This window comes from Pithys albifrons, chromosome Z, assembly GCF_047495875.1.
Source record: "Pithys albifrons albifrons isolate INPA30051 chromosome Z, PitAlb_v1, whole genome shotgun sequence".
In the NCBI taxonomy this organism is placed as follows: domain Eukaryota; kingdom Metazoa; phylum Chordata; class Aves; order Passeriformes; family Thamnophilidae; genus Pithys; species Pithys albifrons.
In genome coordinates this window covers 47349681-47363687 of record NC_092497.1, presented here as the reverse complement: position 1 = coordinate 47363687, position 14007 = coordinate 47349681, and the positions used below count along the sequence as shown (strand labels likewise).

The window sequence follows — 14007 nt, the reverse complement described above, 5'->3', positions numbered from 1 at the left end:
CAAGGGTTAGGGCAGAAGAGAGCAAGGGTGAGAATCAGCAAAGCTGTGGGAGTCAGGGAGGGCAGAGGACTGGGGGTAGAGAGACAGCAGGAAGGAGAGGGGAAATAAGGAACTAAGGGAACTATAGGCTTATCAGCCTGATTTCAGTGCCAGGGAAGGTCATGGAACAGATCATCTTGAGTGCCATTGATCTTCATGTACAGGACAACCAAGAGATCAGGCCCAGCCAGCATGGGGCTAGGAAAGGCAGTTCCTGCCTGACCAGCTTGAACTTCTTTTGTGACCAAGTGACCTGCCCACTGGATGAGGGAAAGGCTGAGGAGGCTACCTTGACTTCAGCAAAGTCTTTGATACTGTGTCCCACAGCATTCTCCTGGAGAAACTGGCAGCATGGCTTAGGCCGGTGCATGCTTTGGTGGATTAAAACTTGGCTGCACGGTTGGGCCAGAGGGTTTGAATGGTGTCACATCCAGTTGGCATCCAGTCACTAATGTTGATCCCTGTGGCTCAGTATTGGGGTCAGTCCTGTTGAATATCTCTACAGATGATCTGGATGAGGGAATCAAATGCACCCTCAGTGCATTTGCAGATTACACAAAGTTGGTTGGGAGTGTTGCTCTGCTGGAAGATAGGAAGGCTCTGCAGAGGGATCTGGACAGGATCAATGGACGAAGGCCAGTACTATGAGGTTCAACAAGGCCAAGTCCTGCCCTTGGGTCACAACAAACCTGTGCAGTGGTACAGTCTGGGGGAAGAGTAGCTGGAAGCAGAATATGACCTGCAGTGCTGATCTAACAGCTGGCTGAACAGGAGCCATCAGTGTGCCCAGGTGGCCAAGAAGGCCAGTGACATCCTTGCCTATATCAGCAATGGTGTGGCCAGCAGGACCAGAGCAGGGGTCATGTCCCTGTATTCAGTACTGCTGAGGCCACACCTCAAGTTCTGGGTTCAGTTCTGGGCTCCTCAATTCCAAAAGGACATTGAGGTGCTGGAGCGAGTCCAGAGAAGGGCAGCAGAGCTGGTGAACGTTCTGGAAGGTAAGCCCTATGAGCAGTGGCTGAGGGAGCTGGAGTTATTTAACCTGGAGAAAAGGAGGCTCAGTGGAGACCTTGTCACTCTCTACAGCTAGCTGAAAGAAGGTTGTGGCCAGGTGGGGGTCAGTTTCTTGCCCCAGGACAAGAGGATGTAGCCTCAAGTTGTGGCAGGGGAGGTTTAGGTTAGACATTTGGAAGAATTTTTTCACTGAAAGGGTGATTAAGCATTGGAATGGTCTGTCCAGGGAGGTGGTAGGCAAAAGAGTTCAAGGGAGAAGAGGACATGAGGAAGAGAGTGAGAGAGTGCAACGGGATCAGTGTGCAAGGTGAAGCGAATGTGTGCAAGAGAGACAGTGGTCCCAACAAGCAAGAGGTGCTGAGTACCCCCAGTGATTGTCAAGCTAGCTTTATAAGGGAAGGGAACAGATTTCCCTGTGTCTGTGTATACTGCATAGTGTGTATTAAAATCTCTGAAATACATGTGAGGTTTCCTCACAGAATCATAGAATCATAGAATCGATTGGGTTGGAAAAGACCTCCGAGATCATCGAGTCCAACCCTTGGTCCAACTCCAGTCCTTTTACCAGATCATGGCACTCAGTGAAATGTCCAATCTCAGTTTAAAAACCTCCAGGGATGGTGAATCCACCACCTCTCTGGGCAGCCCATTCCAATGCCTGATTACTCTCTCTGGAAAGAATTTTTTTCTGATATCCAACTTAAATTCCCCCTGGCAGAGCTTAAGCCCGTGCCCCCTTGTCCTATTGCTGAGTGCCTGGGAGAAGAGACCAACCCCCACCTGGCTAGAACTTCCCTTCAGATAGTTCTAGACAGTGATGAGGTCACCTCTGAGCCTCCTCTTCTCCAGGCTAAACAACCCCAGCTCCCTCAGCCTCTCCTCATAGGGCTTGTGCTCCAGTCCCTTCTCCAGCCTCGTTGCTCTTCTCTGGCCCCACTCCAGCCCCTCAATCTCTTTCCTGAACTGAGGGGCCCAGAATTGAACACAACACTCAAGGTGTGGCCTCACCAACGCAGAGTACAGGGGAAGAATCACTTCCCTGGTCCTGGTGGCCAAGCTACTTTTGATCCAGACCAGGATCCCATTGGCCTTCTTGGCCACCTGGGCACACTGTTGGCTCATGTTGAGCTTCCTGTCAATTACTACCCCCAGGTCCCTTTCTCCCTGGCTGCTTTCTAGCCGCTCTGTGCCCAGTCTGTAGCGCTGCATGGGGTTGTTGTGGCCAAAGTGCAGGACCCGGCACTTGGCCTTATTGAACTTCATCCCATTGGAATCAGCCCATCTCTCAAGTCTATCCAGAGCCCTCTGCAGAGCCCTCCTGCCTTCCAGCAGGTCGACACTCCCTCCTAATTTGGTGTCATCAGCAAATTTGCTGATGATGGACTCAATCCCCTCATTTAAATCATCAATAAAGATGTTAAACAGGACTGGACCCAACACAGACCCCTGGGGAACACCACTAGTGACTGGCCGCCAGCTGGATGCAGCTCCGTTCACCAGCACTCTCTGGGCTCCACCCTCCAGCCAGCTCTCAACCCAGCAGAGGGTACACTTGTCCAAGCCATGGGCTACCAGCTTTTTCAGGAGTATATTATGGGAGACAGTGTCAAAGGCCTTGCTGAAGTCCAGACAGACAACATCAACAGCCTTCCCCTCATCCTCCAGGTGGGTCATCTGATTGTAAAAAGAGATCAAGTTGGTCAGACAGGACCTGCCCCTCCTAAACCCATGCTGGCTGGATCTAATCCCTTGTCCATCCTGAAGGTGCTGTGTGATTGCACTCAGGATGAACTGCTCCATAACCCTGCCAGGCACAGAGGTCAGGCTGACAGGCCTGTAGTTGCCAGGGTCCTGCTTGCAGCCCTTTTTGTGGATTGGGGTGACATTCGCCAACTTCCAATCATCTGGGACCTCCCCAGAGAGCCAGGACTGTTGGAAGATGATGGACAGCAGCTTGGCAAGCTCTTCTGCCAGCTCCCTCATCACCCTGGGATGGATCCCATCTGGTCCCATAGACTTGTGAGGATCAAGCTGGCTCAATAAGTCACTAACTATATCCTCCTGGAATACAGGGGGGCTATTCAGCTCCCTCTCTGTGTCTACCAGCTCCAGAGGCCAGTTGTCTTGAGGGCCACTTGTCTTACTGCTAAAAACTGAGGCAAAGTAGGTGTTAAGTACCTCAGCCTTCTCCTCATCTTCCTTAACTCTATTTCCCTCCAAGTCCAACAGAGAATGGAGGTTTTCCTTGCCCCTCCTTTTGTTATTAATGTATTTATAGAAGGACTTTTTGTTATCCCTAACTGAGTTAGCCAAATTTACTTCAAATTCCACTTTTCTTTCCCTATTTTTTTTCCTGCATGACCTAGCTCTCTTCCTGAATTCTTCCTAAGTAGCCAGCCCTTTTTTCCATAGTCTGTAAACTTTCTTTTTATCCCCGATTTCATTCGGAATCTCCCTATTTAACCAAGCCGGCTGTCTTCCCCTCCGGCTGGCCTTTCGGCACACTGGTATAGCCTGTTGCTGTGCACTCAAAATTTCCTGCTTGAACCATGTCCATCCCTCCTGGACCCCGTTACCTTTAAGGGTTGTTTCCCAGGGTATACTCTGAATTAGGCTTTTGAATAGGCCAAAATCTGCCCTCCGGAAGTCCAGAGTAGATGTTTTAATGGTGGCTCTCCTTATATCCCTGAGGATTGAAAATTCTACTATTTCATGGTCGCTGTGCCCCAGGCAGCCTCCAACCACTACATCGTCCACCAGTCCCTCTCTGTTTGTAAACAGAAGCTGAGTTCTAGGCAGGATACTAACTTACGTTGTTTTGATTCTTGATATCTCCTTGATGATATTTGAATTTCTGCAGAACTGAAATCTGTCTCATAGTTATTGTCAGCTGTCACAAGTGGCTGTAAATTTGTGTGTCCAAACAGTCACTACTTTGCCAGCTAGTGATTGACTGCTACTGATACCTGTCTGTGACTCTCTTGTGACAGAACACTCTCCTGGTGGCATAGTGAGTTTTCTAATGCAAAACACTTTGCTCTCTTCGGCCTTTCAAAGTGGAGCCTTCTGATCAACCATCTTCGGTCATATGTGTGTAGAGAACATACCACAGGAAGATTGCTGTATCCACATAGAATGTCTAGGGACACCACACAGATGACTCACATTTAATTAATGCAAGAGTTAACTGTAACTAGACGCAGGACTTAAATGTTAGGACACCATAGGAAAACAGTCATCCTAAAATCTTTAGATTACTTCCTTTGTCTGTCTCCCTTGCTCAGAAAAGTTGTTGTTGTTGTCGTCATTGTTATTATTATTACTACTGCTACCACTACTACAACTCCCACCACCCTACTCTTTACCCATGGGACATCTTCAGCTTTTCTGTGAATACAGAAGACCCCTTTTTCCAGTCTTTTGGAACCTCTGTTACCATATCTTAAGAGTCAAAAGTAATTGTTACCAACTCTGGGATTGCTTCATCCACCTGTATTAGTGTTGCTAACTGAATCACATCCAACAAACAATAACACCTAGTGTCAGAACTCGGTATTTCCTATTTTAGTAAGAAACAACCCTTTGTATTTGATGCTCATTTAATAATTACCATATTCTTGCTGACATTTGGTGTTTAACAGCATTATCTGATGGAAGTTACCATTTTGTATGGAGGAGCCCACCAACTGGGTCTTTATTTATTTTCTGCTGCTGCTTACAATGTTTGCCTCTGTCCATTTCTGGCTGCACCTCATTTTGTGACTGGGGCTGGTTTATTTTGTGGATTTTTTTGCATATGAGCATTAATGCTGTTAATTTTGTGTTTTCACACAGCGTATGCTTTTACAAGCTTTCATATTCCCTCTGGTATTGCAATGGGTTAGTTTACATTTAGGCTTTTATTACTTTGCCTTCCCTGAGAAGATGCCAAATTTTTTGCACTACTTTCCACCAATTTGCACCTATTGCCTCTCTGAATTTACTGAAATATACTGTCCATTTTACTTTGTTTTGTTATTCTTTCTGCCCAGATGTTTTCTTTTTATATCTTGAATTCACAGTTTTTCTCTCGCTGTCTGATGGTCTTTCACATTCAGGCTCTGAGCCAGACTCTCTTAATTAACAGTAAAATCTAGACAGGCTGTGTGTCTGATTATTTTCACTGTCCTTAGTATACAAAGTTCATCCATTCTAGGAACTAGATAGAAAGTTTTTGCTTAGTAATATTTTCCCCCAGTAGATGTCTGAATTATATGAACTAGATGAAAGTGAGTAGCTCATACAAAACCAAGTGTTTCTATTTGATCTTTGAGTTGGCTAGGTCCCTTGGACTCTAGCCAGTGCCCAGGACTGCTTAAAGTTGTGTCAAAAGAAGGGAATAGGAAAAAAAGTATTTCAGAGTTTCAAGAGGCCATAACTCTGTGTAGACTTCTTGATTGTTCTCTGTTTTAGATGTGTACTATATCACGAAGTCTTCCTTATGACAATTAAATCACTAGTATTATCACTTATTGAGATAGTTGGTATACTTGTCAGTTGTTTCCCATATTTATAGAAATAGTGAAAACAAATCTATGATGTTCAGCAAACTGGCTGGCTCTTTTTCCCTTTTTCTCCCATTAATTATGCCTAGGCTAAATGTGTTTGAAAATTCAAACCATAAAAGTGAAGAAAATATTTGCATTAATTTTTCGCATGGCAAAGTAGACAATCATTTCTTAAGTCTTAACCATCTCTCTGGAAATACAACAGACTGGATCCCTATCAATCATAGTTGGAGTGAAGATAAGAAACTGCATGCCTATTAAAAAAAATCTGCAACATGGCAGGGAAGCTTCTGTATACCTTGCTTAGAAGGATGAAATGCGCTTCTTGTGTTGCTTTCATTGGTGTTAGGAGCTGCTGTTCAAAGAAGAAATGTCAATAAATTATTGCCAATGAATTCATGCTAAGATGAACTATAAACCTATAATTTCTAATAATTAGTTTAATTTCAGGTGATTGACCAGGATTCTATATGGGAATAGAATCATTTCAGTGGAGCAAATTTCAAATGTACTCATCTCTGTGCAGATTAGGCACAAACCTTTCTGCCAGTCTTTAGGTAACCAGCAGTGAGTAACATTAGTGTAACATGGTAGTAACAAAACTTGTGATAAAAAGTTAAAGGAAGATGATTTAGCCAAGTGTTTTGAGGGTATATGTAGAAAATAAAAAAAACATGTAGACTTCAAATTTTATAAATGTGAAGCTTTTGACAGAGAATTGTTTCCCTGGAATTGAAACTCCTATTTAAAGTTGATAGTCATTCTTTACATAAATAATACAATATTTTCCCATGACAGTGAACTCTACATGTTATTCTTGGTTTGAACAGAGAACAGTGGGCATTAAGATGCTGATAAGGTAAAATAGAAAGAGACACAGCATAGGTTGGTAAAAGTTAAATGTAACTTAAATAATGATATTGAAGTAGAGAAAAGCCAGAACCTAGGGGATTTTACTAAAAGCACCCAACTTTCCGGGGAGTTTCCAAGAGATAAGGTCTAATTTATGGAAGACATCTAACTCCCAGTGAAGTCATAATTAAAGGTCCATGTAGCGAACAGGTTAATCCCAAGAAAAAAGCCAGAGCACCATGTTTGGCAAGACCCACTGCAAGAATCTGCAAGAATCAGCAAAATTAGACCGAGTTGAAAAGTTCATGAGGATGAAGAGCAAAAATACGACCACCACTAGATGAAGTAACAGGATCTCCCCTCATAATAGTCCTCAAAATGAACAGCTCCGCCTCAACTCCGCCTGCTATGAATATTATAACTAGATATTGCAATATTATAATCGTGCATGAATATGTAGGTAAAAATATTGTAATCCCTCACTAGAAATGTATAAATACTGTAGCTTCTCACTGTAGATTCTGGAGCTCTTTTGTCCGATACTAATCGGAGAGTTACCCCAACATTGTCTTAATAAATACCTTGCTGTTTATTGACTAAAACTTTGTCTCTAAACAGTTTGTTCTGCCTTTTTGGGCATCAATATATTGCTTTCCTTGTGTTCCTGATGGGGGATATACTATCTTTTTCAGGTTATATGATGATCTCTGCTAATAAAGAGATAGTGTTCTGTAGACAGTATAAAGTAGTTGTACTTAGTGGGGATGTGGGGATGTTTTAATACAAGCAGTTCCTGGGAGATTAGAAGAGGTTGAAGGTTAAGCTATGCAAAGGTTGGTAAGTGGGAGGGGAAAGGGAGGAGGGGGGAGAAAAAAGAAAGATACAAAACATGTGTGGTTTTTCTGTTACAAGCATTATGACTTTATTTCAATTTCTAATATTCATTTCAGAATTAAAAGAAGATTTTTCAACCTGAAATACTTATAAAACATCAGCATACCAATAAGGAAAGAGAAAGAGTAAAGGGGAGCTTGGGAGCCTACTGTAACTTTCTGTTTTGTAACATTCTCTCTTGACATTTATTATGTATCAGGTCAACCTACCTGACATTTCCAATTTGTCTTTCCACTGCTTGGTTAGAATTCCCTCAAAATAAAAACCCCTTGCTCCCTTAAATTTCTGCTTATGAAATTTACAAGATCACTGTCCAAGTGATTGTTTACAGATGCAAAATCGTGCTACTACTTAATTAGTAAGTTAAGAAGGAAGTAAAGTGTTCTCCATTTGCTATTGTCTTGTTATGTTGTTCTTACAGATTACCAATGGAACACTGGATGTAAAGAAAATGATGAAAACTTGGATTCTGCATAAAGGATTTCCTTTAGTCACTGTTGTCCGAAAGGGAAAGACTATTTCTGTACAACAAGAGAAATTTTTGTTTCGCGTGGAACCAGAAAATTGGACATCAGATGCAAGGTTATTACCTTCTTAATACCTTTTATCCATTAAAGTCTAGCTGCAGATATCTGTCTTAAATCTTGTACATCTTTCTAACTTTATTCAAGGGGTTTAATGTTTATTTTGAAGGCAGGTAGCGATAGAGAATTTGGCACAGAAATTCATACATCTAATATCTGCTTGAAGGTCCATGTCTATTTCCACTGTGACATCCTTTATAATCTTAGTTTCTTATATTCATCCTTTCCTGAAAATTTCAAGCTTGGCAAAATGAGTTGGTTTTTAATACCAAAAGGCAGATCTCATTAGTAAATGTTTCTTTATATTTAAGACACTTTTCTGTGATTAATGAGAATGTGAAGAAAAAGCAGGTTGCAGAAGCTGACAGAAGTCACAGATGCTTATATCCTACTTTAGAGCCTCTGCTTCTTCCTGCCAAAATTCAGTACACATCATGGGCTTTGTTAGAGTAAGGTAGAGAAGCTAGAATCAAAGCCTTCTTGGTGTCAACATTTTAAGATGGCCATACAACATGACAACAAATGACTGAATATATAACAGAGGCAATATCCATTGCACCAAAACCTAAAGGGAAATACATACACAAATACTGAAGAAGAAAAGATGTGGCAGTTGCTAATTTAAAAACTTAGTTTACTACAAATAAAACTTATATTAGGAACCTCAGCAGTGTTTTCAAACAAACTAAAATATTTAAACGTCCTTTTGAGATTTTGCTGGTTTTATTAGTTGTTTGAAGTTCTAACAGGAACTGAGTCCTTTATGTCATCTGGCAGAAAACTAGGCCTATGAAGGACATTTATCTCTCGAAATGTATGAAGTTACAGGGCTTTTTATTTTTGTTTTGTTTTGTGGAAGCAGAAAAGAAATGTGTGGTTGAAAGGTAAGAGAAAAAGGGGAAGGATTGGTAGGTGTAGTAATTTTTCTGTTTCTAGTTGATCTCAATTTGGGCCATGCATGAAAAGGCTTTGAAGAAGAGTGTTCCACGTGAGTCACACACAGGAGGGGTCCCTGTCAAAATTAGATTAATATGTGCAACTTCTTTCATCCCACTCAAAGTGTTTTCTCTAAATAAGCAAGACCTTATCATCATTATGAGCCTCCTCAGCATTTGTTCCTCCAGCTTGCAATGCAGACCTGAGAAAGTCTTTATGGTATGCAATTAATTATGCTTTATATTACCATGATTTGGAATTTGAGTCTTAGACTCAAAAAATCAGGGTTTTTTTTAATTAAAACTTGTGAAATTTCAGGAAAACAGAACATTGGACTGAGGTGAAAATAATACTGAATGAATTTCTGATACAGCCAGAGATTTCCTGTCTGTATGATTTTGGACAAGCTACCTAGCACACTGGACCTCAGAAAGAAGTACTGAGAAATGTGATGTCCATCAGGGCTCCTTATTGGGACCAGCGTCTTCTAAGTTCATCATCAGTGATGTACACAGTGGGATCAAGTGCACCCTCAGCAAATTTGCAGATGACATTGAGCTGAGTGGTGCAGTTGACATGCATGAGGAAAGGGTTGCCATCCAGTTGGAAAAGTGGGCCCATGTGAACCTTGTGAGGTTTCATAGAATCCCAGAATCTCCTGAGTTGGAAGAGCCCCAGAAATTTCATCAAAGCCCAACTCCTGGCCCTGCACAGTAAAACCTCATGTGCCTGAGCATGTTGTCCAAACACTTCTTGAACTCTGTCAGGCTTGGTGCTATGACCACTTCCCTCGGGAGCCTGTTCCAGTGCCCAACCACCCTCTGGGTGAAGAATCTTTTACTCATATCAAACCTAAACCTCCCCTGACACAACTTCAGGCCATTCCCTCAGGTCCTGTCACTGGCCACCGGAGAGCAGGGATCAGTGCCTGCCACCCTGTTTCCTCTCATAAGGAAGTTGTAGACTGCAGTGAGGTCTCCCCTCAGTCTCTTCTTCTCCAGGCTGAAGAAGTGAAGTGACTGTAGCCACTGCTTTTGTGGCTTCCCTGCTCTCCAGCATTTTGTTCCTCAGTCTGTACATCCACAGAGTTACCCTGTTCCGGCTGCCCAGTCTGGCACTTTCCCTTGTTAAGGTTCATACAGCTCTTGCCTTCCCAGCCCTCCAGTTTTTTGAGGTCTCTCTGCAGGGCCTCTCCGCCTTTGAGGGAGTCAACAACTTCTCCCAGTTTAGTATCACTGGCAAACTTAGCAGGTGCAAGGTGCTGCATCTGGGTCAGGGCAACCCCTGGTATCAGTACAGGCTGGGGGATGAAGAGCAACCCTGCAAAGAAGTTGGGTGGAGTGATGGTACTGGCTCAAGCTGGCAGTGTGCCCTCACAGCCCAGAAAGCCAATCATATCCTGGGCTGCATCCAAAGCAGTGTGGCCAGCAGGACAAGGGAAGGGATTCTGCCCTTCCACTCTGCTCTGCTGAGACCCCACCTGGAACAGGGGGTCCAGCTCTGGGGTCCTTAGCAAAGGAAAGATATGGACCTGTTGAAATGAGTCCAGAGGAGGAACACAAAAATGATCAGATGGATGGAACACCTCGTCTTTGAGGACAGACAGAGAATTTCAGCTGTTCGTCCCGGAAAACAGAAGGCTCCAGGGAGACCTCACCACATTCTTTCAGTACTTAAAGGACAGATGGGCACAAACTTTTTAGCTGCCTGTAGCAGTAGGACAAGGGGTAGAGGGTAGATTTAGCCTAGATATGAGGAAGAATATTTTTACTGTAAGAGGAGTGAAACACTGGTGTTGTTGATGCCCTAACCGTGGAAACAATGAAGGTCACATTGGACGGGGCTCTGAACAACCTGATCTAGTTGAAGATGTCCCTGCTCAGGATATCTGAACCAGACAACCTTAAAAGGTCACTTGCAACCCAAGGTATTCTATGAAATTTGCCCTCTTCTCAACATGGTGGGAATAAAAAATAATTGCTGTGTATGCTGTGCATTTTTTCTTTTATTGTATTCTGATTATATGAGTGAGATTTATACTTTATTATTTCACACAGCATTGAGTGGTTCTAGTTTTATATATAAAAAAGGAAACAAGCCCTTCAAGACTGATAGTATGTATATAATATGTCAGTTAACATTTGTTTTCCTTTGCAGTTATCTGTGGCAAATTCCTCTCACTTACATAACTAGTAGGTGCAACTTTACCCATTGTACTAATGCATATTTACTGGATCAAAAGTCAGGTATGTGACTTAAAGCTTTAGTGGCAAGTTACTTAAGTGTTGTAGATTTATGATTTTTCTGAGCACACCCGTGTGTAAGGTGTGAAGATGAAGACACACAGAGTACAAATAATTAGAGTTCTGGGGCCAGGCACTGCTGGTGTTGTCATCATTAGAGCATTGGTTCCCTGTAGCATTATATGTAGAAGTGACAACAACTGGAACAAAAGCACAGGTTTGAAATCTGTAAAAAAGCCTGTACACTTTTCATCACAGTGCATACCCAAAATCTCATTACAAAAAGTAATGTGAGCATTGTTCTACCAGTTTGCTGAAATGTAAAGAAGTAAAATTCCACTGAAATGCTATTTTATTTAATTGTGTAAAAAAATATTGTGTCTGGAACAGATTAGATTTTTGAGAATGCTGTTGTTGAACTTGAAACCCTTAGATTTTTTCATGTGAACTCTCTAGTTTTGGTGCAGTGTTTAGTTTGAATCCTAAATTGCTAGTCTGTGGGACTTTTTTTATTCAGCCCTGTTTTTTTCCTTACCAACTGAATAATTACTATACACTTTTATGTCATTCTAAAAATCATCTTGGCTGAGGTCCTCAGCACTAGAAGGACAAATCCAGAGGAGGGCCACAAAGTTCATCAGAGGGCTGGAGCATCTCTCCTCTGAGGAAAGGCTGAGAGTATTGAGGTTGTTCAGCCTGGAGAAGAGAAGCTTTGTGGGTAACCTAGTTGCTGCCTTCCAGTACCTAAAGGAGGCCTACAAGAAAACTGGAGAGAGACTATTTACAAGGACATGTAGTGAAAGGAGAAGGGGGAATGGTTTTACACTGAAAGAGAGTAGGTTTCGGTTAGATATTAGGAAAAAAATTTTTTACTGTGAGGGTGGTGAGACACCAGCACAAGGTTGCCCAGAGAAGTTGAGGAATGCCCCACCCCTGGAAGTGTTCAAGGCCAACTCATATAATGAAAGGTGCCCCTGCTTGTGGCAGGGGGCTTGAAACCAAATGATCTTTAAGGTCCCTTTCAACCCAAACAATTCTATGATTCTGTGATTTCTCTCCCCATCATCCTCCCTACACCATTTAAGTTACTAGGCAGTGCATTTAACTGACAATTGTATTTAATTCATAAATCTATTTCACACCTATACTTTTTAAAATAAAACTACACAAATTTTAAATCAGGTTCCTACAGTTGATCTTGACATCGTTGTTTACTGATTTTTAGACTGCCACACCCCTAAAATTACATTGGAGATACTAAAAATAAATAAATAATTTTGATTTTTGTCATTCTGACATTGGTTTTACAAAGTCATCAAGCTATTCTTGGTATTTTTCACTTGAGATGGAGTTTTTAGAAAAAAAAATTATGAATTATCAAAAAGGGAAAACAAAGCTGTTTAATGGATTGTGTTCTTGATCTTACTAGAACTAGTAAGTAGTTTCATTTCATTTTTGAGTTTAAATGACCCTGTTTGAGGTCTCATGTTCATTATATGCATTCCTCACTCGCTGTAGAAAGTTCAGTGTGGAGGATGTGAGTAGGAGAGATGTACAAACAAGTTTGGGGTAGAATATTTACTAAATTACGAAGGCCTTGTAGGTCTTATGCAAATTGATGGGTTTGGTAGTTGTTACAGAATCAACTGAAAGGAAGAACATATTCCCAAAGCCTCTCTTCTTGTGTCCAGTTGACTTTAAAACTAGAATGTGATCTTGCATCTACATAAGGCCATCTTCATTTCCCCATTCCTTTTTATCACACATATAACTGCTATGCTATTTGTGTGTGTGTGTATATATATAGATACATATATATGTCTGTGAAAGTGAGAGAGAGAGATGGGACCCTGAAAGAAGGAGTGGACAGGAAGAAAATTATTGCACTAAGTAATTGATTGCACGGATGCAACTTGGGGCAGGCTGTGATACTGTTCATTCAATCAGATGTAGGAAGAAGGATGAAGAAATACAATCTGGCGTTTTGAGCCTTCTCATGTAACCTCTGTATTCACTCTTCTGTCTTTCACAGTAGGGCAAAATAGTGGGTGTAAAAGAATTTTACTGACTCTCTGGAACTAGTCTATTTCATAGACTTGGATTTGAACAGTTTTTAAATATTTGTTTCTGCTGCTAACTGATTGTCTGTCCATTAGCTGTCATTGAACTTCCAGAAGAGGTGGAATGGATGAAATTCAATGTGGACATGAATGGCTATTACATAGTACACTATGCTGAAGACTGGAAAACTCTCATTAATCTGTTGAAACAAAACCACACTGCTTTGAGTCCTAAAGACAGAGCCAATTTGATCAACAATATCTTCAGCCTTGCAGAGTAAGGCTTTCATACTGGAAAACATATTTAATATGTGTTCAAAGTTTTTTCCAAGTCAAAGAAGATCTTATTTAGTTACTAGAGACAATGACTTTAGAAAAGTTTTAATTCGGTCTTTATTAGCCTTATTGGAACTGTTGACCCTTCACTACTGTTTTTTTCAAGTTCTTTCCCTGATGCTTCCATATTGGTGCTAGATGTTATCTCACTCTTCTTTATGGCATCTTCTATTTATTTGCATCCCATAGAGCCACATGCCTTCTATTTCTGGAAGACTCTGTTTTCTTTAGTAACTGATAATCTTCCTAGCAGACTCTTTTCCTGTACTCTGTCAATGAAAGCTTAATTTTCTAAAGTGGAGCAATTTCTGTCTCAGTTTTTTCATGGCTGCCTCTCATGCCTTTCACCATTGCTGCCAGAGCAGGTGAGGTTGAGCATTCTGGATAGTCTCTTTGGAAGCTGCTACCTGTATTTTGTTACCCTCATTTATGATAAATATTTTTAGACATCATTGCCACGCTTGAAGGCATGTTAGTGGCCATTGGTGCTTTTTTGCTATCA

At 41.7% G+C, this 14007-nt stretch overlaps 1 protein-coding gene across 3 annotated transcripts in view; it reads left to right on the top strand.

Moving 5' to 3' along the window:
• The window catches only part of LNPEP (leucyl and cystinyl aminopeptidase), a 64998-nt gene that overhangs the window by 44617 nt on the left and 6374 nt on the right, over positions 1–14007 (top strand). For all 3 annotated transcript variants that reach the window (XM_071580295.1, XM_071580296.1, XM_071580297.1), the window contains 3 exons: positions 7768–7928; positions 11024–11112; positions 13266–13446. In XM_071580295.1, the coding sequence (XP_071436396.1) occupies positions 7768–7928; positions 11024–11112; positions 13266–13446 (431 nt within the window). The remainder of the gene's footprint in view (positions 1–7767; positions 7929–11023; positions 11113–13265; positions 13447–14007) is intronic.